The sequence below is a fragment of the Phytophthora ramorum genome (assembly GCF_020800215.1).
Source record: "Phytophthora ramorum isolate Pr-102 chromosome Unknown Phyram_PR-102_s0003, whole genome shotgun sequence".
In the NCBI taxonomy this organism is placed as follows: domain Eukaryota; phylum Oomycota; class Peronosporomycetes; order Peronosporales; family Peronosporaceae; genus Phytophthora; species Phytophthora ramorum.
The window spans coordinates 5,517,561-5,542,248 of record NW_027150649.1 but is presented as its reverse complement, the minus strand read 5'-3'; the positions used below and the strand labels follow the sequence as shown (position 1 = coordinate 5,542,248).

The window sequence follows — 24,688 nt, the reverse complement described above, 5'->3', positions numbered from 1 at the left end:
TCTCTTTCGCAACCCCTGACGCACGCATCTAATGATTCTGATTCCAATGATGGGCCCCACGCCGACCACCCAATTGTATCGACGAAATTCGACCACGAACTCCACCGGAGACTGTGTCAACGAGGTCCCGATCACTTCCAGCGGTTAATTCGTCGCGTTGCAGCAGATTCCAATGAGCACAAAGCTCCCAGTGAGTGGACAATTGCGATGAACAGTGCGGTGCTGCACCTTCGAGGCGATCAACTGGTCCCCCAACCAGTTCAAGATTCAGCCGAGAACGTCCTTTGCTGGAACGGGGAGGTGTTCGGACTGGGTGGAGATATCTCAACGGACGAAGAACAGGATGGAGACACGCTCATGCACGACAGTGACACGATGCTGCTTTCCGAGAAATTGCACCTGGCAGGAGAAAAGTTGGGAGAAGTGGCGTATGAGGAGGGAGGACGGGGTGAGGACCCCGTGGTGAAAGTGCTTCGTCGGGTGAAGGGGCCGTTTGCGGTGGTGTGGCTGCATGAGAAAACCAAAAGAGTGTACTTTGCGCACGATCGGTTTGGACGGAGAAGTCTGCTGTATCGGAGGTGGGGAAGTGAGGAGAGTGGGGATATGGTCGCTGACCTGGCAGAAAGAGATGGTGCGGAGTTGAGGTCGGTGGAGTTTTTGCAGACAGACTTGATGCGCTTCGTGTTGAGTTCTGTGGCGATTGCAGATGATGATGAAGACTTGTCGAGATATCAAGAGCTGCCTGCATCAGGTATCTACGTGCTGGATTTGCGCGCGCGTCCGTCAACGATAGATGGCGACTTGCCGTCATACAACATGGAGTTTCACCCATACGCGCCACTGGTTCCAAGCACGCCATTGTCATCACTAACATTACCGACGCAGAAGACATCATCGTACCTCTTAGATCGGTTTGGTAGTAATCTTCCCTGTCCAGTATTGACATCAGAGACGATTCAGACTACCGCGAGCGACCAGGAGAACGCAACCATTTTAGAATTATCTGCATGTGCGCTGCTAGTCGCTCTCAGCAATGCTGTTGGCGTTCGAGTACGCTCCATTCCACCACGCCCTTCTTCACATCGTCTTGCTCCTACAGCCCGTGTTGCTGTACTCTTTTCGGGAGGATTGGATTCGGTGGTGATCGCAGCTCTCACTCATTTCCACGTTCCTGTTGGCGATCCCGTCGATTTGTTAACTGTCTGCTTCGACGAGAACTCAAGTTTCACGTCGCCTGACCGTCGCGCTGCCGAACTGGCCCACGCCGAGCTGTGTGAATTATTCCCAGAGCGGCAGTGGAATCTCGTCCAGGTCAATGTGCCAAGAACAGAACTCGGGAGGAAGCAGCATGAGGTCCAAACACTTATGGCACCCTGCGAGACCCACATGGATTTCAACATCGGAGCTGCCTTTTGGTTTCTTTCGCGTGGGAGTGGGGAGCTGCAGAACTCGGTTCGAATGCCAGAGAACACGTCGCTGGAGGAGTTGAATGCGTTCCTGAAGCCACAACGAGCCGATCTCCGTGAGCTAGAGACGGAAGTTGCTGCACTTGCACTCTTTGCCGGCCAGAGTGTGAATGGGAGCACTTCATTGTGCCCTGTGCATCGGTGCGGGCGTAAACGAAAGCATGGCTGTGTGCTGGGGGTCTGCAAAACCTGCTGCTTCAAAATGCAGCGAGCCGTGAAGAAAATCGTTGCTCATGCAAATGGCGATGAGAAGCAGCAGGTCAACTCGTGCGTTGCGCAGGGGTGTCGGGCAATGCTGATTTCCATGGGCGTGCAGTCCGAAGCTCATCTCGATCTCCTCTTGGGGCTTCTCAAGTCGAGGCAGCAAGAAGAGGACGATGAAGCGTTGAAGCCTATGCCTGAACTTTGCTGCCGTGTTCATCGTGCAAAGCAGGCAACAGCAGACGCATGCACAGAATCGACCTCGGTTCCGTCGACAGATACAACGAGCGGTCAGCCCTCTACATCGTGCAGTCATCAGACTAGTGCACGAGTGGTGCTCGTGGGTATCGGTGCAGACGAGCAGCTTGCGGGCTACGGACGTCACCGCACAGCGCTGATCAATGGAGGAGAGGAGGCGTTGCGAGCTGAGCTGCAAGTTGATCTGGGTCGAATCTGGAAGCGAAATCTTGGACGCGATGACCGTTGCATCGCTTCGCACGGACGAGAGGCGCGCTTCCCGTACCTCGACGAAGATGTAGTGTCTACTATCGCGGCATTCCCAGTCTCTAGTCTCTGTGACGCTGATCTGCCGCGTGGTGTTGGCGATAAACGAGCATTGCGGGTAGTGGCCAAGACCCTCGGACTGCGCAGTTGTGCGGGACTTGCCAAGCGGGCAATTCAATTTGGATCAAGGATTGCGAAAGTCTCCAATACTGGAAGCAACCGTCAAACACAAGGAATGAACAAGTTTTCCAGCGTGGAATGAGAAACTTGTATGCAAACAATCCATCCCCCCTTGGAAACCTTCGTTCCATGGAGCTCTGAGGAAGTGAAGAGCTCACGTGCCACCGATTTTCAAAACCTTTCACAACAGGCTTCGTCTTTCTTCGCCCTGTACAACCTCTATGCAACACGGCCCGAGAATCCGAGACTTCTGTTCAACCTCTCGAGCTCTTATATTAGAGACTCTGTCTCGATAGCTTCCTTTTGTCAAGTTCTGACATTTGATCTGCAATACTGATGATGAAGCTGATCCAGAAAAAAAACTAAAAAAATCTTTCCCCCTCAGCCTACGCCTCAGCCTTGGCCCCATTTCCACCGCCTCCCACCGACCCCGACGCATCTCCAGCATCCAGAGCCTCCACCTTGGTCACGCTCAGTTCCTCCCACTGATCTGAATCTGCAAAGTCGTATGCATAAAAAACAATTCAGCATATAATAACAACGAAAATAAAAGCCTGAACGCACTCTCTTTCTTCCAGCACATGTAGATCACCGCGTCGTTCTGCAGCTCATGATCGGCCAGCGTAGCCGCGTCCGCAAACTCCTTGCTCTCTTTCTATAATACCCCAATAAAAAAATATTAGTAAATGCTAGAGTAATGTTAAAGATATTATCTCCGGACCTGGTTGAGCCCCTGCCAGAGCTGAATGCTCGTGGGGGGCAAGTGGAACAGCACGCCCAGCTTCTCCTTGACGGTCAGGAACGATTCGGCCAGCTGCACGTCCAGGAACACGGTCTGACTCCTTCGCTTCACGCGGACGTACGGGCCCATGATATTATCTGCTGTGTCGGATTCGGCGTAAAAATACTTGTTTTGTTTTGTGGGTAAAAATATAAAACCCACCACCGTGTCTGATGTGCATCGTCACTTTCTGATGCGCTCGCCGTCGCTGAGGTCGCTGCTGCTCTCGGGTTTCTTGACTTCTCGCGAATGCGACGCGCTGCTGCTCGTGTGCCGCTCGTGGCGGGCAATTGCAGCCGCACTTCTGCACGGATCGCGCTCTCTGCTGCTCAGTAGCGACGTTTGTCTGCTCCACCGCGTGCCCGGGCGGATGGAGCGACCCGAGCGTCTGCAGGTTGTGCTCCGGCGTCTCGGTGACAGATTTCCCAGGCTGCAGAAAGAGACGGTGCTACCAGCTGCAACGAACGAGCAATTGCAGCGCGTGCATGGCGAAGCGTACGTCCAAATGGTCACGGGCATGAGCAGCAAAGTGGCGCGGAGCATGGCGGCGCTGGACGCGCTGAAGCGTTGCGAGCTGCTGAGCGCAGATGGAGAAGCGTATGCGGCCTTTGTGGTGGCCAGTCCACGGGCCAGAAAGATCCCTACGATCCAAGGAAAGAAGGAGTACTATCAGCAGTACGAGTTCGTGGACTTGGGCGAAGACATGACGCTTATGTGGCACACGTTGGCGGCAGCGAGAGTTGCAGCGGGAGGAGCGTGTCTAGCGGTGGACCGAGTGCTGTCGCTAAATAGTGAGGTCCGCAACGCGTTCTGTGCGGTGCGGCCGCCAGGACACCACGCGGAGAGGTGCAAGGCGATGGGCTTTTGTGTGTTCAACAACGTCGCGGTGGCGGCGATGCACGCGCTGGAGACGCACGGATTGACGCGAGTAGCGATTGTGGATGTGGACGTGCATCATGGCAATGGGACGCAGGATGTTGCGGACAGAGAGAAGAGACTGCTGTATGTGTCGATGCATCAAGCGGCGCCGTGCTTTCCGAGCTCAGGGTTTGCGTGCGACAAGGGGAAGCATGGCAACTTGCTGAACGTGCCGCTGCGCGCGCGATGCACCGCCAAGAAGTACCGCGAAGCGTTTGCCGCGACGGTGATGCCTCGTGTACGGGAGTTTTGCCCACAACTGGTGATCATATCCATGGGCTTTGATGGATCGACACGCGATCCGCTAGCTGATTTTCGACTAGAGGCTGGTGATTTCTACTGGGTTACGAAGGAGTTGTGCGCGCTAGCGTGGGAGTGCTGCGATGGCAAAGTCGTGTCGGTCATGGAAGGCGGATATCACCTTGGGGCACTCGCGGACGGCGCAGAGCAGCACATGCTAGCGCTGCTGCATGGGTCCTGTCGCCCCGATGGCTATCGGAGAGGGCCAAATTGACATGAACCGAAGCTGCTGAAGAGCCTACATACAATACTGATAGAGAACGTTTGAAGAAGAAGGAGTATAATCCTTAATGGAAAATGCATGAAGTAGACAAAGATAACCCCTGGATGGTGCTCGAGGGTCTACTTTGGGGCAGCCAGCATGCTCTCGAGACTGGCCTTGAGCTGGTCGTTGTTCTTGCGCAGTAACTCCACCTCTTCTTGATGTTTCTTTTCATCCTGTGCTTTCTTCTCTTCTTCACGCCGCGCTACTGCTTCACACCTCGTGCTTAGCTCGTCGATTTGAGACGTCAAGTCGCGCAGCTCGCCTTCGACGGTGCGAATTTGCTGCTCCGCCTCCATCTTCTTTTGCTCCGCCATGAGCGCCTTGCGCATTCCGAAAGCAATGCTGGACTCGTACAGCGTCTGATAGGCTGCAATGGTCATGCGGGCCTCATCGCGCACGCGAAGCAGCAAAAGCCCTCGCTCCGAGCAGTTGATAGTGATCTGTCGGATCAATTCATCTGTACAGCAAAATTAGACCACCATTTACAATTTCCAGCGCATTCACAGCCACCCACCAAAGCACTGTGCGTAGAGCTCCTCACGCACAGGACAAATACCGGTCTCTCGAGCCTGTCGCTGCTGGAGTCGCAGATCCAGTTGCTCCTGTAGGTTCACGACGTCGAGCCGCGTCGCCGGCGTGCTGGACACGTACTGCACCCAGAGCTGTCCATCCTCCGTCCACTCCTTGGGCGGCAAGATGGAATTCAGGATATCTTCCGTCGGGTTGCCGCTCTGCGAGTTGCTGCCCGTGAAAACTGTTGGCTTGGCGTTGTTCGACCCGTTCGCGTCTCCATGCGGAGCCTGATTGCCGCCACCCTTGGCCACCTTCTTGCCCTTCAGAAGCGCCTTGTCCTTGCTCGAGCTCACAAGGATCGGGTTGTTGTACTTGACCAGCGAGCTCTGCGGAGGAATCATCGTTGCTAAAATGGCAAACGTCCTGCAAGCAAGTTAGAGCAACCGACAACGTCCTTTCGCGATATGGCTACATGGACGCTTCATATTTTGGTCCAATGGCTACGTGATTTGGTCTTATGGCTACATGGTTTGGTCTCTTTTGCTTTTTGCTCCGCCACCCTTGCTTCGTCCATACATAGCCGTCAAGCATGGTGTCTCCCTCGCTGCGCTCGCAGTCGTTCGCCAACCTGGATGAGGTGCTCTTCCGCCACCTGCACTGGACGCTGGTCATCGACTTTGAGCGGCAACAGCTGCGCGGCTTGGCCGAGTACACGTTCGCCTACATGGGGACGTCCAAGACGCCAGTCCTGGTGCTAGACACGCACCACTTGCTCGTGGAGAACGTGTCAGTAGACGGACGCCCCGTGGACTTTTCGCTCGCCGAGCAGCATCCAACGTTCGGCTCGGCGCTCATTGTCCCCATCCTGAGTCTGTCCACGACCGTTCGAGTGACGTACGCGACGTCGGCAGCGTCGAGCGGCCTGCAGTGGCTCTCCCCGCTGCTCACGGCGGGCAAGGAACACCCGTTCCTATTCACTCAGTGCCAAGCCATCCACGCTCGAAGCGTGGTGCCGTGTCCCGACTCCCCAGCCGCCAAGTTCACGTACTCGGCCACGGTAACAGTGCCTCAATGGTGCACGGTGCTCATGAGCGCCATCGCCCACGGGCACGTCAAGAACAACGACCACGAACGCACCAAGAAGTGGAGTTTCCGACAGGACGTGCCCGTCCCGTCCTATTTGCTGGCTATTGCAGCTGGCGAGATGGAGAGCGTCGAGTTGAGTGCCAGGAGCAGAGTGTGGGCCGAGCCCAGGGTTGTCACGAGGGCGGCCCACGAGTTCGCACAGACGGAGGCTTTCTTGAAAGCCGCCGAGGAGATTACGGGCCAGGAGTACGTGTGGAAGAGGTACGACCTCGTGTGTCTGCCGCCGTCCTTCCCTTACGGAGGCATGGAGAACCCGTGCTTGACGTTCGTGACGCCCACGCTGCTGGCAGGAGACCGATCGCTCGCGGATGTGGTCGCGCACGAGATTGCCCACTCGTGGACAGGCAACTTGGTGACCAATGCCACGTGGCGGGATTTCTGGCTCAATGAAGGCTGGACGGTGTGGCTTGAGCGCAAGATTGTGGCCAAGATCCACAACGACCCCAAGACGTACGACCTCAAGGCGGCGCTGGGGATGAGAGGCTTGGTGGAGTCGATTGAGGCATTTGGGCCTTCGCACCCGTACACGGCACTGGTACCGGAATCGGACGGGGTCGACCCGGACGATGTTTTCTCGCGAGTGCCGTACGAGAAGGGCTTCAACTTCTTGCACTACCTTTCCACTGTTGTAGGCACGGAGCAGTTTGACCTGTTCGCCCAAGCGTACATCCAGAAGTTCAAGTTCCAGACGGTCACTTCCGACGATTTCCGCACCTTCTTTCAGAAACACTTTGCGGCACAGCCAGAATTGCTGAGCCAGATCGATTGGGATGGCTGGTTGTACTCAACGGGCATGCCTTTGATCATTAACAAGTTTGACACGACGTTGATCAGTCAAGTTCGAACGTTGGGCGACAAGATGATGACAACGACGGACGTGAAGAAGTGGACGAAGGCTGTGGATCCACGCATGCTCCGTAAGTGGCCGGCTCCGCTGTGGATTTTGCTGCTTGACACCCTGCTCCTGCTGCAGACTGGTAGCCACGCGCAACTTTCGGTCGGTCATTTGGACGCTATCGACGCTTTCGCGCACCGCCATCTGAGCACGACGCACAACTCGGAGCTGCGCTTCCGTTGGTTCACGCTGTCGCTCCGCTCCTGTGACCTGCGCGTGCTGGACCGCACCATTGATTTCCTGAAGGAGCAGGGTCGCATGAAGTTCGTCCGACCACTTTTCCGCGATTTGTGCGCGGCTCTGGGCGTAGCCAGGGGTGCCGTGATCTTTGAGGAATGCAAGTCACGATACCATCCGATTGCTGCCAAAATGATTCAGCGGGATATTGAGAGCATGCAGGCGTCCAAGAAGCATACCAAGCCGATGTACTCAAACGACTTCAATGGCATCTTTGCGCACTGGCTGGGTCTGCCACAAGAATGCTCGAGCTACTCGCCGTGGGTAGCAGTGCTACTTGGCGGACTCACCGTAGCTACGGCTGTGGCTCTGTCCAAGCGACGCTAAGGAATCCTGCACAGATAGAGTGAAGGTGGCAACGATCGTCTACAACGAATGATGAACAATGGTACCGCAACGCCTGTGCCACAAAGGGGGGCCTCAACTCAGCATCTGTGTCTGCACTTTTAGTGAATGAATCGTTTGTTCTGATCACACTTCGGTTCTGACGGAGCCTACTTCGCTGTTGCTGTTTCCTCCGTCGTCGTATCCGAACGAGACGTGGGTCGTTGAGGTTGAACGATTTCTCCCCTGGGTTCCGGCATTGAAAGTGGCGTCTGCTCGTTTGGTTCTTGTTGAGCTGCAGCAGAAGAAAAACACCTCTGAAACCTTCGCCATGCACGCGGCAAACAGTTGCTAACCCCGGTCTCCGCTTCGTCAATCAAGTCCTCCAGTACCCATACCGCGATCTCCATCACAGTCTCACAGCACGCCAAAATAATAACGAGAGGTCTCACCCAAGACACGAAACGCGACCTGGTGTCTCCGCCCACATATCCTTCCTCGTCTCTGGGATCTCCTCCGAAAAACCAAGCAAATAGCCCAAGGACCAACCACCGCTGCACTAGGCCGGCCCATCGGTTGAACCCTGTTCACGAGGTTAGCAACTGCAACGCCAAAATGGATGGAAGCAACAACCACTTACACTTGGACTTCTCCGGATTCGGCACCTCCACCAACACATGCACAGTTTCTTCGACGAGAGCCCGTATAGTTTCTTCCGATAGCCCAACCTCGACAAGTGTCGCGGTCGGATTATCCAGTTGTTGCATGTCAGAGGTGTCGTCCCCACCTCCTATGAACTCGTTTTCCGTCAGCCACGCGCCGTCTTTCTTGGCTAGAAAGAGCTTCAGCGCATCCGCATCCCACGTGCTCGTCGGTGAGATCTCTTCCTTTATCGCTTGTTTCAAGTGATCTACCCACTGACTCTCGTTGGTGTCCACAACGACCACATTTCCGGCCACTCCGACGATCCCACAGACGAGCGTCACCATCTTTCCTTGAGACGGCAATCTCGGGAATGAGCAGAGATATAAAGTTTTTCCAACAGGAAAATCGGGTAACGTCACTCACAGTTGATATATCAAAATGACACGCCCTTGGCTGGCAGAGGGGCTATCGGGTCCGAAGGCCGTGCTTGAGAGGGACTTGCGGAGCTTGAGGTAAAAGTAAGAATGAATTACTGTTTAAGGCCGGACCCGACACCGTGCTTCTAGAACGCGCTTCATTCTAAAGCTACGCTTCTCCATCTTTCAGTGTCCATCTTTCAGTGTCTCTTGCCATCACTCAGGAGAGAGACGGCCTTCAGGCGTGTTATACTCCCCCCATGAAGCAGTGGGATAGCTAGCACGGGAAAATGCGGCGAATGCTGACTTGCTGCTGTGTTGGTCCCTTGTCCACGGTGACGGTGCCGTTTTCATGAACGGTGGAACCTAACCAAGCACACGGTGTGCCCGCATTACCGAAAGGAGTGGCGGAGATCGGCTGAATTTGGCTTGCGGGGTCTCACATTGCTCCACGCTTCGGTTGATCGACGGCGTTTTCACTTGCGTGGGCTGTTCACACGAAAGGCGTTTTGGTCGGGGCTTAGAACTTACACATACCCCTTTCGTTGCGATGCGTTGATGGTGCTTGAGGAGGGGGTGACAAGGATGTGGTTGCAGTCAGTGTGCAGTTCAAGGGCAACGAAAGACTTGCTGGGGACGTTAAAGATTCCAACGTGCGAGGACACACGTGCTCTGGGCAATTGCTGGATCCGTAAAACGGAATATACTCGGAAATCCCTGTCGACGACTTCAGGTTTTTGAATGAAAACCTGGTTTTAACAACTCGCCACACGTCGGCCGCGATATCAAGGCCATTTCGGTGCTGCAGAATGTGGGATGGTGAAGCAGTGCCGAAAGTCGATGACTATTAATAAGACTTGCAGTGTCCCCAGAATATGTTTTTGGTGCCGCCAACTTGGTGGTAATGCCAAAAGCCGTTGCCGTATCCTGTAACTGAAAACTCATTTATTGGAAACCTGCGGTACGGCAGATCGAACGCTCTATGCAGGGTTCACAACTCATTGGCTCAGGACGCTCGGAATGTGGTGCCAGCGCGACTACTCGATCTTGCTCAGGTCTCTCCCGCTGAAAGATTCGCTACCAAGTTCTCGCCGTTCATGAGATGACCGATGGAGGCACGATGACTCCGCGTATAATAAGCGGTACGACCATAGCGACTATTCGACCGGTACGGGATGGCACTGCTAAGATAGGACTTGCTCGTTCGATTCCATGCATCCATTTGTAAAAATGATGTTCGTGCTGGGCGCGTAGTCATCGTTTCGCCTGCCCCCTGATGCGATTATATCTTCTGTCACTGTATATCTCTTTTCCAAATTCTCAGTCTAATCCACCTGTGTAACTTGATAGCACCACCAAATCCATTGACGTTGAAGTGCTTTGACAGCGATGGTCCGCCCCCCATCCCTCTGTACACTCGCAGGTGCAAGGCAACCGCTTGCCGCGTGGGCGCCTTCCATCGCCCGCGCCTTCCGCCCCCGCTCTCACTTGGCAATTCGCCGTCTCGAGCGCAAGTGTCCGTCCCTCCGCCTGCCATGCCCTTGTTCAAGATCAAAAAGACGGACGCCGAGAAGGCCCAGGCGCACATGCTCAAGGAGCTCGCGCGCGTGGCCAAGGAGCAGCGCAAGTTCGCGGCCCAGCAGCACAAGGCGCAGCAGGCGCGCGCCAAGCAGGCGGCCAAGGAGTCCAAACGCCAGCAGAAAGAGGCTCACAAGCAGCAGAAGGAGGCGCACAAGAGCCGCCAGAAGGCCGTCCAGGTCGCCAAGCAGGCCTCCAGGACGCGCATTCGCATGGCGCGCAAGGCCGACAAGCAGCGCGCGCGCCGTCACAAGCGCCAGCAGCGACGCGCACGTGCGTTGGCCCAACAAGACGCCGCGCTTGTGGATGCAGGCGTCGTGGTGCCCCCGCCGTTCACCAAGAGCTCGGGCTGCTACGTGTGCGGCAAGAAGTTCGGCAGCGCGCTCCATCTCCGCCGCCACCACTGCCGCCAGTGCCGCGAGAGCTGCTGCTTGCAGTGCACGAGCCGCACGCGCCGCGCCGTGCCGCTCTTCGGGCTGCAGAAGCCGCAGAAGGTCTGTGTCGTGTGCGATACGCTCGTGTTCGCCAACGAACAAGCAACGCAACCCCGAGAGCCCGCGGAGGCGGTGGCAGCGCTGGCTGCGAGCGCCCGTGCGCGTCGCCCGCACTCGGCCCCGTTGCCGCCCACGGAGGCGGTGGCGACGCCAGCTACGACGCGTGTCCGTGTCCGCGCGCGCTCGAGCAAGAGAGGCTCCATTTGGACGCTGCCGATCCGGCCGCTGCTCAAGAGGAAGAAGAGCGCGGAGCAGCTGCGCAACCGCAAGCTCGACCAGGACTTGCAGCTCGAGAAGCGCGTGCTGCTCGGAGGACGCGCCATCGAGCTGCAGCCGCAGACAGCGCCGTAAGTTGGAGAGCAAAGAGTTGGGTGCGTGTGCGTGATTCTCGATCGACAGCTGCCGTAGCTGCCCTGCATGAAGTTTGCGAACAATGTATTTCTACGTGGCATCCATATCGATCTTGCTTCCACTTGCGTACCTGTCTGCAGCGCTGCAGGCCACAGCAAGTGGGTTGTCTAGAAATCAAGCATCAAACGGAACGACGCCGCACCAAAAAAAATGATCTGCATGATTCACCCAGCATACCCACCGGCTCGCAGTGTTCCAATAATGGCGATCCTCATGTATGACTGCTTGGTGGTTGACGCCTTCGCGACGCAGTAAATGAAGCAACTTATACTAATCATTGTATTTGAGTGTTACCTACCAGAAGGGGCACCAGCCGATGTAGCACTGGCACAGGTTTTCATGCGAGGTGGCCTGCGAGATGAGACGCTGCACCTGCGCACTCACGTCCAGTGGCTCGCCGCCGTCGCCCTCGAAGTCGCGCCCCGAGAGCTTGGCCTGCACGCGGCGAATGACCGCCACGGCCTTTTCGTTCAGCGCCACGCGAGGCGCCTCGATGCCTTCGGGTCCGAGCGCAGTCAACAGCTCTCGTTCGCGCACGCTGCGGTTGGCGTGCAAGTCGTTTGCCTCTGAGGACGGAGGGATCTGCGTGGCCGCCGTCACCGACACGAACGAGGTCGATGGGGCGGGCGCCAGGCGGGGCGGCGGCCCCAACGGCGTGCTCGGTGGTACCGCTACTTGGTCTCTTGTACCTGCTTGTGGCTGTGCACTTCCCGCTTGTTGTCGTTGCTGCTGGCGCTCCGCCGCACGGGACTGCGCCTGGATCTGAGCTTGGGTAACGGAGAAGCTGCGACTCAAGCTGGAATGGCCGACACTCGAGACGCTGGCGGCCAGCGACGAGATTTCGGCGTGCAGGTTCGTCGTGGCGTAGTCGATCTGCTCGACGACGTTGGCCTCCTCGTTCTCGTCGATCGTGTCGTCGCGAAGGCGGTTCGGCACTGGGGCGCGCGGAGGAAGCTTGCGCATCGGCAGCGGGATCGACTTGCTCAGACTCATTGGCCGTGACGACAACGACGACGGTAGTGGAGGCGGAGCTGCCTCGGCATCCTTCGTTCCTGGTCGTGGCGGCAGCTGACGCGGAGCAGCCAGACTAGCGCTCACTTGACGGGGCACGGGAGGTTTAGCGCGCGGAGGAAGCGCTGGCTGCGTGACTGTAGCGGTAGTGGTGCTACTCGCTTCAACTGTGTGAACACTTTCTTCCTCGTCTTCTTCGACAGCCTCGTCCGCTGTAACTTCTGTGTCTTCTCCATTTGCCTCTTGTTTCTCCTCTTCTCTTTCCTTGTCTTCCTTGCTTTCTGCGTCTTGTCCAGATCCTCCGTCAGCAGGGGCTGCTGCTGCGACTCGCAGACGTTCATCTCGATCATCAAGCAGCGTGGCAGTTGACGACGGTGTCGGGTCTGGAATCGAAATGCTTTCGCTGCGGCGGTGCGGCGCTAGGGCTTCCTCGCCAGGCCCGTGAGACGAGTCTTCGGACGGTTCGTAGTCGCTCTCGCTGCTCATGCTCATGGCACTGGAGACGATCGACGAAGACGCGACGCTAGATGCAACCGAGCTGCTAGCGTGGCTCGATGGCGGTATGTTAGTCGACCCAAGCAGACGCCAGGCGATAAGTGGGTCGTGGACGAAGGCTTCAAGCATAGCCATCAGACTGTGGCGGTTCTCGCGCAGCACAGCCATCACGCTCTCGCACGAGAAGCGGAAGTTGCCTTCGATCCCGCTCACCTCCATTGCGTTCGTCAGCATGCGCGTCAGGCGGAACGGGATCTTCTCGGGGTACTTCTCACGGTCCATTGCGACCTCGAAGCAATCGCCGAAGTCAATGTGAACGATCGTTCCCGTGAACCGGTGCAGCATCAGGTTGCTGGGGTGGCGATCTCCAAGACCAAGGATGTAGCCCACCATGGACATGACGGCCAGAGACCGCGTGTAATTCGTCCGGCGGTCCAGCCACACCTCCGAGTTCTCAGACTTGAGCCACAACACCTTGTACAAGTCCTGGCCTGCCGTGTTCTCCAGCGCGTACTGGAACACCTCCACCTTCTCGAGCAGCGTCAGCGCATCGTAGTCCGGAGCCATCTGCAGCATCAGCCGGTGCTCGATATTGAGCAAGATCTTCCGAGCCTCGCGGTAATCGCGGATAAGTTGGTGGAGTGTGTCGCAGTGAGGCACCCAGCCTACAATGCCAGCGTTGTCCGACAAGGGGATGACAGGGTATCGATGAATCTTCAGGTCTTTCTTGGACGTATTCCGATCGTTGATCAGCAAAGCATTCACCAAGCCGAACAGCTGCGTCACGCGCTCGTCCTGGCGCAGATCCTCGTGGCCCTTCAGCAGGAACATGTACTCCAGGCCATTAGACCCGACGATCGTAATGCGACGAGGTCGCTGCTTACTCGTGATCACCGCCACTGTCGGAAGGAAGCTGCCGATCTTCACAATAGCGTGACCAGCGCGGTATGTACCGGGCACCGCAAGTTGCAAGTTCCGGGCTGCCAGCAGGTTCGGCGACACCACCTGCAGCTCGAGCGTCGTGATCTGCGGCAACTGCTTGTTAATGCGACGGAAGACGTGGTAGTACAAGTCCCAAGCGCGATTCAGGTCCGACTCATTGCGGCGGTTGCTCAGGAATCGCTGCAGCCACTCGTTCGCCTCGCGCAAGTCCCTTCCGAACGCACCGTGGAAGCTCACCTCACGCAGAGTCTCTGGACCGCGCTCCATCATCGCGTGCAGCGGTCGCAGGACCTCTGCCATCGCATCAACATTGTGCTCGCCGAAGTACAATCGCGACGCTTCCTCGAGGCCTTCGTGCCACATTTCGTGCCACAAAATGGCAACGCGGATGAGTTCGCGACTCACAAGCAGTGCCTCGTCCACGAGTTCCACGTAGTTGGTTCGCATTGTGCTCATGATGGCGTCGGCAGCTTGCTGGCGCTCACTCACAGACGACTTGAGCGCCACGGACAACGGGTAAATGAGCGCGTGCGGGTGCTGTTTGCCCACAGCCACCAGCAAGCGATGCAGTTGCTTCTGGATCCGAGGATAAGGCGTGTGAATACGCGCAATAAGCTGCGGGATCACAATCAGCCACGTTTCGATGCTCACCGAACGGAAGCCCTTCTCCAAGGCACCGTGCACGTCGGTGCGGTGCCCGTGCGCGAACCACAGCGTCAGAACACGCAGAATATCCTGCTGAACATTGGCAGCCCATCGACTACGGCCCAACGCGATCGACCGGAAGAAACCCTCGATTGCAGGGGCGATGTACGGGGCAACAGACGCAGATGCCGCCACCGCTGAAGCCGTCGCATTCGCTGAAATGTGCTGGCTGTGTGTCGAGTGTTCCACAACTTGGAAGTTCATCAGAGCCCAGGCATGCCAAGCCTTGTAGCTGCGCGGCTCTAGTTCTGTACACAACCGCAGAGAAGACAGCACACTCTCAACGGGGACGTGCTCAATTTGCTGGTCATGCACTGCAAGCTGCCACTCCGCCATCTTCAAGTGACACTTCACTAGCAGCTCCTCCTCTTCGCTTCTCATCGGCATCATTGCAGGCGCAGGAGATGGCATGCCACCCATTCCGCCTGGAACCTGCGGGCGGTGGCGCGCCATGGACGAAATACGTACAACCAAGCGGTGCAGGTCCGACAAAGCCTCGTGCTTTTGTCCGGCAGCCCAGAGGTGCTTCAAGTACGCAAACGCGACACGGTTGCGGTCCTTCTCGCCAAAGCCGAAGGATGGAGCCGCACCTGAGCTTGACGGCGCCACGCTAAGCATCTCAGAGATACCAGTGCTTCCGTTAGATCCAGCCCCGCCATGCACGTGCAGCGCATTCGTGAATATCTTCAGCGAGAGCGAAAGATTTCCAGACTGGCGACACAGACTGGCGAACTGCAGATACGTATCAATATCTTCGTGTGGCGACAGAATCAAAGCACGAACAGCAATGAGCTGCTGCCACACCTCGACCACACGTTTGCACCCCGACAGGCGGTCATGCCACATACGCATCAAATGGCGCTTGTAGCGAGCGGATTCTTCGCCCTTAGAGATTTGAGCGCGAAGCTTCTTGTACGTCACGACCTCTTCCAGCTCGCTGAGCTGCTGCAGCGTCACCATACTACGGTATGCGCGACTATACGATTCGCCGACAAGCGCGCCGAGTTTTGTATCCAGTGTCTTTCTCGTTGTATCGATAAGAGTCGTTGCTTGCTCGAACTTACCTTGATGCACCGCCAGAACTGACTGATACAATGACAGTTCCGTCACGTCTTGATCCGCACCGAAAGCTCCGTGGCCGTGGTTGTATCCGTATCCGTAGCCATGGCCATTAGCACTTGCAGCCTTCGAAATGACCCCGCTGCTGGAGCTGCTCGTGTCATTCTGTGCCGCACATTCCGTCACGTATTGCGTCATACTGTCCCATTGTGACAGACACCAGCTCGCCCGTGCTCCCAGCATGGCCACGCGTTTGAGCGCAGTAGCTTCATCACCACGGTCATCTGAAAACTGATACGACGACGAGGATGACGGAGGGGCTCCGCCCGCAGCCGGCAGAGACGAGGATGACCCATGACTGCTGCTCCCCCGACGTAGAAGGCTGGCATTTCCACGGCCAGAGCTGACGTTTGAGTTACTCCGTCCCGCTGACAGCGGGCGGCCTCGAGACGTTGGCGCGCTGGTTTTGGCTGGGCTGCGTTCTGGCGAGTGCAGAGCACTCCAAACTTGTGCAGCTAGAGCGCTAAGCTCTTCCCATTTTCCTAACGCCTCCAAGCATCGCATCTTTCCGATGCAAACCTCGATGTCCAGTCCCTGGTTCTCTCCTTCATGCTGCTGCGCGTATTGAAGTCGCCTGTCATAGAGGGCTAGTGCTGCGCGCCAGTCTTGCAGCTTCTCGAACCACGTTTCCTTGACCTGAATGACGCTGCTATGGTGTGCTTGCGCGTACTTCAGGATTCCGACCGCCGCCTCAGGTTGGCCGAGCTGATTATTGATGGAGATAAGCGCCTCGATGCACGTGCTAGGCGATGTATGGAACTCCAGTTCCTTGTAGTGCAACGCCTTAGCATACGCGTGACACTTCTGGGCCAACTCACCCAGCTCACGAATGTCAATTGGCAGTGCCTCCACGTCGTGCTCCATAAATTCTGCGAGGTTCAGCAACGTTTGCAAAATCTCGGCCGGGATTGTATCGCTCTGGAAGGCTGTCTCGAGGGCGCGCACCAAGTAGTCTTGGTACTGCTCATAAAGCTCGTTCCAACACGACACAAACGCCGGGTTAAACAGCGCTCGTGCCAGCGGGTTGTAGGCTTGGGCTAACGCGCAGCATGATCGTAGCGCAGCGCTCGGAGACTCACGAAGCAATTCAATAGAGAAACGCCGCATCCACTCCATCCAGTCCTCCTTCGTGCTGCGCTGGGACGCCTCCCAAGCACGTCGCAAATTCTGTTGGTTAACGTGCAAGCGCGCATTCGTAGGCGGAGACGGTGCTGCCGTCATGGACGCTGCTGCCTGAGCTTGGAGCTCGCTCGAGAATTTGCGCAGGCTAGCTGCCATAAACACGGGGTCGTCCAGGAACGAGCGAGGGACACGTCCGCCATGACGTAACGTTTCCAGTGCCTGGGCAATCCGTTGCACCATAGCTTGCGGCGATGAGGAGGGGCTGCTAATTTCAGGAGCAGCTGCAGCCGTGCTGAGATTTCCACGATGAGAGAACGGCAACGATGCGATAATTTGCTGCAGCAACGGCTCAAAGCTCAAGACCTCCCCTTGAAGTTGGAACACCAGAGCGCCAAGAGCATACAGCATCACCTCGGAGAAACGCGTAGCCTCCGTTTTCGTGGTTGCGATCCGAGCCGCTGCGGCCCCAGCAGCCCCTCTTCCCGATGATCCTGGTACGTTTGCCACATCCCCAGCTACATTAATGGCGGCATTGCTACTTGAACGGCTGAAGAAGAATGGTCCCTTGGCTGACACCTGCGATGCCACGCGCGCAAGAGGTTGAAGCAATCGTGGTCCGGCGTACTCTTCAAAGCTCGCGACCACACAAATTCGCGCCAGGGCGTAGATTGTGGTGACCTTGACTTCAAGAGGAGTTTCCAGACTTTCCATCAGTTGCACGAGGGTCGGCACCAGTAGATACACGTAATCCTCCACGGCGTCTCCAAATACAATCAACGACTGCACAACTTGCACCTGGATAGCTGCTACCGCGACTGCAGTGCCACCATCAGGGCCGCCATTTTGAACAATATCGTAACTACTGGAGAGGAGTGCGTGATCACTCGAAGTCTTGCCTCCACTTGAGCTGCTGGCGTTTCCCTGTACATGCAGATCACCGTTTCCTCCACCCATTACGGTGCCATCTCCGGATCCCTGACTAATACCTGCAGCACCGCCTCCGCCAGCTCCAGAAAGATCCCCGTCAGCACCAGCAGTGCCACTGGTCAACCCAAATTGCGGCTGAAGAACCTCAAGTAGCTTAGGCAATAACTTGGGGAAGTATTGGGTACGGAACTCGTGCGGTGCAGCCTGCGAAATCTTCTCCACAAGCCGAACAATCTGCGGAAGGTGCGACCCCCAGAATCGCAGTGCAAGCACCATAATAGGCGGGAAAAATGGCTTCATGTGCGCGTTGACGATAGAGATCAGCGTTGTAAGCTGCAGGAACAGCGACTCGCGCAGTCGCGGCTCGCCACGTGCCAGCACTCGCAAGAACGGTGGTAAAATATACTTGAGAAACGGCACGCATTGCGTGCTCAAACTCTTGAAGATGAACATAATGGCCTGGATTACACCGTGGTGGTGTGCGTTGAGAGACGGCTCTCGTAGGATGCGCAACAGCGCATGGATGGCCACCGTTGGGAAGTACGCCTCCGAGGCCGGGGACAGCTCTGTTGGGTCAAGTTCCAGCTCGCTGTCCATAAGCGAGCTCTCGAAATCAAATGAACTGTCGCTTAGGCTCATACCAATGGAGCCAACTTGACGTTTCTTCCTGGAAGAGGGCGTCAGAGACGGTGACGGAGCCCCAGCAGAGACACCAGTGCCACCACTCGCTGGATGCGAGGATTGTGATCCAACGCCCAACGTACCAGCTGCAGTGATAGCGTCAAGTTTCCTGGTGCCAATAGGTGCAGCAGTAAACAATTGCAGCTCGATCTGCTGTTTTTCGTCCAGTGCGTCGCTGGTTGCCTTGCGGTCGAAGCTGGCGAGATTAATATTTAAGCCCAGCGCCTTCAAATCAAGATCTAGCGTCGGATATTGTGACGTCAGCGTGCCACCCATCGCCTTCGACACACCGAGCGCGGCACTATCGGTGTTCGCCTCCTCGTCCTCAGTGGTTGGCGCTGCGCTGGCCGTACTCGCAACTTCGTTTGCTTGGCGCAGTGACGCACGCGAAATGCACAGCTTGTATTTGTACGGATCCAACGCGCCGAGAATGCCGATTGTTCGCATTGCTTCCCGCCGCAGAGACCACGGGGTGCCCACGTTGTGGTGCAAGAGGCTAAGAAAAATTTCTAGCAGCTTGGGCGACGCCAGGTACGGACGAACCACGCAACCCGTACTGCCTGCGAGTTGGCCTAAGGTCTGCAACGCGACTTGCCGCTTCTCGATGGAAGAATGGTCTTGCAATGTGTGGATAATAAGCGGGAAAAGGTAGCGTTCGTACGCCGCGATCTGCGTGCGGGACACCAGTGCCAGCTCGCCCAGAGTTACCAACACCGCCATCGCTAGCGGGGCATTTCCACGCACAAGGGTTGGTAGAAGTACCTCCAGGATACGGACAACGTACGGGTCAACCAAATGCTGAGCACCACGAATCAAGTGTCCAAGAAGTCGAGTACTGTCCTCACGCATGCGAAGGTCAGACGTATGCTGCAACTCTGTGACCAACTGTATAAGCACACGCCGCAACGATGGCATCACGAAAGCCGGGTTACGAGGTGCCAACCGTTCAAGCAACTGCATCGCACGCTCGCGGATATTAGCGCTCTCATCGTTTAGCAATAGAAACACCAATTTCAAGTGTGCCTCCTGACTCAGCAGCTCGTCAAAGCGTGCGTCCATAGACTCCACGACACTCCTTCGCACTGCAACATCCATATCCGAAATACCGACTTGCAGCAGTTGTGTGAGTACAATATCAATCACACGTCCGCTTGGCCCACGCTTCTTTACGTGTCTCCACGAAGTCATCAACGCTGTGTCCGGGGATTCCGGTGAAGGGAGCAGGAGCTTGCTGCAAGTGATAACCGCTTGTTTTCGGATTCGTGCGTCCGGGTTTTTCAAATACAGTGCAACGCAGTCGCGCACAAACGGCAGCAGACAGAAACTTCCACTGAAATCAAAGAAGCTCAGCGTGCGCAAGGACAGCAGGATAGTATCAATCTCATCGCCTGTCTCGCCCTTGATCATCAACGAGCCACTCCCGCTCGTTGGGTCATCCTCAACACTTGAGAAACCTCGCTTCATGGAAGACAAAAGTGCTTGTACGGCCGTCTGCTTAACGAGTGGGGCTTCGCTGGCAGTATCGTAATAGGAAGACTCCAGCGTTAATTCACTGCCATCTCCGTTCATAGAATTCCCAGAGCCGCCGCCACTTGCAGGTGGGTAGGCCCCGCTAGCACTGCCGAGAGAAAATGGCGTGCCGCGTAGAATTCCAGAGATCTCATTCAATAGCCGTTCTTGCACGTAAGGAAGTGCGCTTGGCACACTGGCAACGACCTCAGCAAGAGATTCAATCAGTTCGTCGCTAAGCCCGCCAATCATCATCGTCTCTAATACTCCGTCCTGGAACAGGAAAGGCTCGAATCGCGGTCCCAAAGCGCGCGACATATTAGCCACACACGTGAGCGTTTGAACGCAAAACAACCTGTTCCTTGTGCGTTTGCGCTTGTTCCCGGCATGTGGCGCCAACGATTCTTTCACGAGCTTGAGAATGGGGGGGAGATGAGGCAGCAACGCATCGCCTACAGCCAAGGATAGTCTGCCCATAGCTAGGAAGGCCACGCCGCGCTCTGACGCTGGAGCCGAATACTCCAGTATGCGCTTGGTCAAATGAGCCACGCACACGTCCAGATAATACTGCACGAACGCTCCCGGACAGAACTCCGCCAGCTGCGGCAGCAGTCTCGACACCGCGCGACTCACGAGTTTCTCCTTTGCATCCTTGTACCTGAGCACCGTATCACACACCTCTCGGAACCTCGGCACCATGAACCTACCGGTATTGGCGATCAGCTCTCCGATCACCAGCAACGAGCCATGAGCACACTCCCAGGACGCCAACGTCGAGTGTCCTCCACTCGATGGCGAGCTCCCTCCTGAAATCGGACGCAGTGCCAGGCCTTCAAACACTTGGTCGTACACCTTACAGTACCACTGCACGCGATGACGCGTCTGTCGTCTCGTGATGAGCTGCAAACACGCCGCCAAGGCGCTCGTAGCAGCTTCTCGGATCTCCACCTTCACGTCCCTCACAGCGCCCCAAATACTCTGGAAAAAAGTGGTCAAATTCACATGAAACAGCGTCGGCGCGGCTTGTGCCAGCTCCCGCAGCACGAAACACGCCGCGAGTCTCCTCTGACTGACCAGCGCCTCATTCCTCGCCGCGTGGGGGGCCTCCTGCAGCCACTCGAAGGCGCGCTTCGCCTCAAAGTCCACGAACGACGCCACGAGCGTGCCGCTCACACTGGAGGCGGCCAGTTTGCCCATGGCCGAAGCCGCCGCCAAGAGCGCGACGCGGCTCGTCTGCGGCTGCTGCAGAAAGTAGCGCAAGTAGTTGACGAAGCGGATGAATTGGTCTTCGTTGGACACGTCGATGAGCCGCTCGATGGCCAGCAGCGCGCCCAACTGCGCGCTCTCTGAGGCCCCTTTTTGCAGCAACTTGTAGAGCTGCGGCGTCAGCTGGCCCAGCGCCTTGGCGAAGCGCTCGGCCGACAGCTGCCGACTGAGCGCCGCCACGGCCACGTACAGCTCCGACACGCGCGCGCGGCGTGCGATGCCATCGGCCGCGTCCAGTCGCTGCACGAGCGACACCAGCAGCGCTTCGACGTGTTCTCGGTCTTGGAACTGCATCTGTAAAGGAAGATGCGCCCTGCAAGAAGGCGCGAACGATGGCGCTGCGTCTCTGTTGTTGAATGCTCCACTTGGTGGTCGGAGAGGAGCGTGGGGGGAGCGGGAAAATGCAGCGCCGAACGACGCACCTTCTTCTGCCTGGGACGACCTCGAGTGATATGCGGCGGAACAGAGCGTACAGCGGAGAGGAGATTATAGCTGATAGAGAGCTTATAAAGAAAAAGCGTTTTGTTTCGAGAACAAATGCTTTTTATTTGCTTTTTTTTTACTCGGAATCTCTGGGGTTGGTGTTGGAGTTGTGCGCAGCCTTGGTCGAGCTGTTTGACGCCGCCATCGACATGAGACATAGGCGTGCCATGATGGTCCACATGAAGGTCGTATGCGTGGGCTCCAGCTATTACTTTAGTGGCAGTGCCAATTTCGGCGACGCGGGGTTCTCACTTGGGCTAATCGAGTTAGTCTCCCTCGTCAACGGCCCAGAATGTATTACTGCATACGTACGACAGCAATGTCTTTGGCTACATGGTGGCTAAAACTGACAAGACACACCACGCAGCGATCCCTACCACGCTTGCTGACATCCTCTTAATGAAGGAAGAGCTCGAGAGGGAAAAAGCGAGAGTTCAGCGATATCATTCATTAATTGCTCTTTACCAAAGCGAGTGCGTCGCGCTTCTCGTACGAACGGATTATGATACCTGATCACTACTAAAGAGTATCGTACTACTATTTGCCACGTGCAACGATTTGTATGTCTTTAACAGCTACCAGTGCTTTGTGGTTCTCTCAGGATAAAATTTTCCGGCAAAGACAAAGACCGAGGTGAGCCCAGCACAATTGTGCAGCTCACTGCATGAGCTATAGTTATCGCGCGTTACCTCGTGTGCTTCGGCAGGTCTTGCACACATCTGATGACTTTCATCTCCTGTCCCAGCCAACGTCCTTTACACAAAGAATTTGTGGATTCTGTTTGAAAGCGGTAAAGAGACTCCAGCAAGGGGTAAAGGACGCATACTGGAGCTATTAGATATCTTGATCGTGACGTTCGTTGTAATACATGCATCTATTGCAGCCGCTAACGTGCAGTCAGAACAAATTCATGCAGCATACGTGAGTTCTTACGTCTACATGTAGTATGGAGAAATTAAAGTTTCCTAATGAGCTTCGGGTACGTTTTAGAAATACTCCGATCACATGTGGACCGAATACGGTGCAATTAACGGAGGTATTATGGGATTCGCGCACTTCTTCATCAATACAAGGACCTTGTCAGCAGATTAGATTTTGGGACACACTGTCGCTCGTCAGCGGCCGCAGAAGTATTTGGACCACATTTTGCACGATGGCGACGTGGCTAATGAGTTGCTCATGATTCACCACGGCTTCGACTTACACACGGCGATACATTCTTCTTGTTGAAAATGGGCAGCAGAAAATAACGTCACGTTTTCAAGTTTTCGTCGCTGAGGTATTTCCCACAACAATGGCTACAACGAACCAAAAAGCGACATATCCGATCCACCATCCACACCCAGTTCTGCTGCAAAGAGATTAGCAATAGCAACACCAGCACATGCACATGCACATGCACAGCCCCTCTCCAGCTGCAATTCTGCGGTCGTCGACGTTAACTCGCACGTCTTCCTCCGATAAGCCAACCTCGTCAAGTGTCGCGGTCGGGTCACGCAGACGCTGCACGCCAGAGGCGTCTTCCACACCTCTGGCCTCGCTTACCGTCAGCCGCGCGCCGTCGTTCCAGAATCTAAAACATCATCTTCTCCTTCATCTTCTTCTTCAGGTGATCCACCATCCTGTTCTCGTCAATGTCCACAGCGAACACGTTGGCAGAACTTCCGGCGATCCCACAAAACAGCTTGGCTACTTGTGTCTAGACGGCAAATTCTGGGGTGAAGAACTTGAAAAGCAGAATAAGTGATGAGAAGAGACCTTTTCCAAGGAAAACGTCATGCCAACGTATCCTAAATGCAAGTTTAACACCAAGACGGGTTAACGGAGGCCAAGCTAGCTCCTGGGGACGGGATAGTAGCCAAGATACCTGTATACGACGATCTTGACGGTCAATGCGTCAACAATTCACCGCAACCTGATCTCGCCCTGCAATTGTTGACACTCGACCCAGCACTTCAAAAACTCCTCGAAAAGCTGCGTCGCATCCTCAACTCTATCAACCACAACAGACAAACAATAATTGACACTGGGGGACGCAAGCGGACGGGTCGTAGCAGAACGCGGCGTTGAAACTTGCATTAAGCTAGTACCGAGCCACACGGGAAGAAAGGACCTCGGAACCGGATCCCCCTAGAGTTTTTGACGGTCGCTAAAGAGATTTTCGACGGTCGCTTAGGCCGACTTGCTCTTCTTGAGCTTCTCCATCAGCACCTTCTTGACGATCTTCTGCTCCTCGATCAGGAAGGCACGCACAATGCGCTGACGCACGCACGTGGCGCAACGCGAGCCGCCGTAAGCGCGGGCCACAGTGCGGTGCGTCTTGCTCACGTTCTTGAACTCCTTGGACTGCAGGTGCTTGACGCCCTTAAGCGACTGCTTGCAGTCTCCGCACTTGGGGCCAGCCGCGCGCTTCTTGCGGTACTGGGCGACGAGCTTGCCACCTGTCAAAAATACCGCCACAAAGTGTCAAAAACTGGCTGTCGGAATTGTCGAAAATGCTGTACTGGTGGCTGGCTGAAGCACGTACCAGGGGTCTTGACGGCCTTGATGCCGTTGGACCGCGTGGCGTACGAGTGCCGGCGGCGGTAGGTGATGCGCACGTTCTTGACCATCGTCGATGCCTTTAGCTCTGGTTCCTATCTCCCGTTCTGATGGAATGACAACACAGGCGGTGGCGGCGCGCCGCCCGACGCCAGTCGTTTTGCAACCGTGTGGACCACGCTAGAACCTTCCACATTCGATACAAGCTATCGCCGATTGCAGGTGGGTAACCCAAGATGGTAACCCCACAGAATCAGCCTGGGATCAGATCGTACTTAGTGATGTCATGGCTACACTTTCATTCGGATGTATTTTTTCAAAGACGATCAGAACAGGAAGATGAGGAAGTGTCAGTTCTACAACTCGTGCTCGGCAGTGTAGTTGTAGTACACGTCGTTCTCGAAGGAGGGCGAGCAGTACGGGAACGCGGCGTCACTGTCCGTGGGCGCGAACAGACTCTTGCCGGTCGTGTAGGTCACGTAGCATCCGAGCACGAAGCACACGACAGTCACGACGATGGCCGGGATCTTCTCATACATCGGGACGCGCTCCCACGCCTTGATGAGGTAGAAGACGATCGGCAGTAGGATGCAGTTCACCGTGATGCACGACG

General features: G+C 56.1%; 9 protein-coding genes across 9 annotated transcripts; 4 read left to right on the top strand and 5 right to left on the bottom strand.

The window, feature by feature from the left end:
• Window positions 1–207: 207 nt before the first annotated feature.
• Window positions 208–2,433, top strand: KRP23_4726 (Asparagine synthetase domain-containing protein 1; the record flags this gene model as incomplete). Its single annotated transcript, XM_067889718.1, has 1 exon — window positions 208–2,433. The coding sequence occupies one exon, from the start codon at window positions 208–210 to the stop codon at window positions 2,431–2,433; it is 2,226 nt and encodes a 741-aa protein (XP_067748854.1).
• Window positions 2,434–2,737: 304 nt separating this feature from the next.
• On the bottom strand, window positions 2,738–3,222 carry KRP23_4725 (uncharacterized protein; the record flags this gene model as incomplete). Its single annotated transcript, XM_067889717.1, has 3 exons — window positions 2,738–2,847; window positions 2,916–3,006; window positions 3,073–3,222. The coding sequence occupies 3 exons, from the start codon at window positions 3,220–3,222 to the stop codon at window positions 2,738–2,740; spliced, it is 351 nt and encodes a 116-aa protein (XP_067748853.1).
• A 103-nt stretch (window positions 3,223–3,325) lies between these two features.
• KRP23_4724 (uncharacterized protein) lies at window positions 3,326–4,564 on the top strand (the record flags this gene model as incomplete). Its single annotated transcript, XM_067889716.1, has 1 exon — window positions 3,326–4,564. The coding sequence occupies one exon, from the start codon at window positions 3,326–3,328 to the stop codon at window positions 4,562–4,564; it is 1,239 nt and encodes a 412-aa protein (XP_067748852.1).
• A 128-nt stretch (window positions 4,565–4,692) lies between these two features.
• Window positions 4,693–5,529, bottom strand: KRP23_4723 (33 kDa inner dynein arm light chain, axonemal; the record flags this gene model as incomplete). The annotated part of the gene is made up of 2 exons (XM_067889715.1): window positions 4,693–5,072; window positions 5,130–5,529. 2 exons carry the CDS (start codon window positions 5,527–5,529, stop codon window positions 4,693–4,695), a joined length of 780 nt encoding a protein of 259 aa, XP_067748851.1.
• A 188-nt stretch (window positions 5,530–5,717) lies between these two features.
• On the top strand, window positions 5,718–7,733 carry KRP23_4722 (Leucine aminopeptidase; the record flags this gene model as incomplete). Its single annotated transcript, XM_067889714.1, has 1 exon — window positions 5,718–7,733. The coding sequence occupies one exon, from the start codon at window positions 5,718–5,720 to the stop codon at window positions 7,731–7,733; it is 2,016 nt and encodes a 671-aa protein (XP_067748850.1).
• Window positions 7,734–8,317: 584 nt separating this feature from the next.
• KRP23_4721 (Crinkler effector protein 1) lies at window positions 8,318–8,719 on the bottom strand (the record flags this gene model as incomplete). The annotated part of the gene is made up of 1 exon (XM_067895816.1): window positions 8,318–8,719. One exon carries the CDS (start codon window positions 8,717–8,719, stop codon window positions 8,318–8,320), a length of 402 nt encoding a protein of 133 aa, XP_067748849.1.
• A 1,607-nt stretch (window positions 8,720–10,326) lies between these two features.
• Window positions 10,327–11,214, top strand: KRP23_4720 (Rabankyrin-5; the record flags this gene model as incomplete). Its single annotated transcript, XM_067889713.1, has 1 exon — window positions 10,327–11,214. One exon carries the CDS (start codon window positions 10,327–10,329, stop codon window positions 11,212–11,214), a length of 888 nt encoding a protein of 295 aa, XP_067748848.1.
• A 354-nt stretch (window positions 11,215–11,568) lies between these two features.
• KRP23_4719 (Serine/threonine-protein kinase tor2) lies at window positions 11,569–21,345 on the bottom strand (the record flags this gene model as incomplete). Its single annotated transcript, XM_067889712.1, has 1 exon — window positions 11,569–21,345. One exon carries the CDS (start codon window positions 21,343–21,345, stop codon window positions 11,569–11,571), a length of 9,777 nt encoding a protein of 3,258 aa, XP_067748847.1.
• Window positions 21,346–23,706: 2,361 nt separating this feature from the next.
• KRP23_4718 (60S ribosomal protein L34-B) lies at window positions 23,707–24,146 on the bottom strand (the record flags this gene model as incomplete). The annotated part of the gene is made up of 2 exons (XM_067889711.1): window positions 23,707–23,975; window positions 24,062–24,146. 2 exons carry the CDS (start codon window positions 24,144–24,146, stop codon window positions 23,707–23,709), a joined length of 354 nt encoding a protein of 117 aa, XP_067748846.1.
• Between the last annotated feature and the right edge of the window lie 542 nt (window positions 24,147–24,688).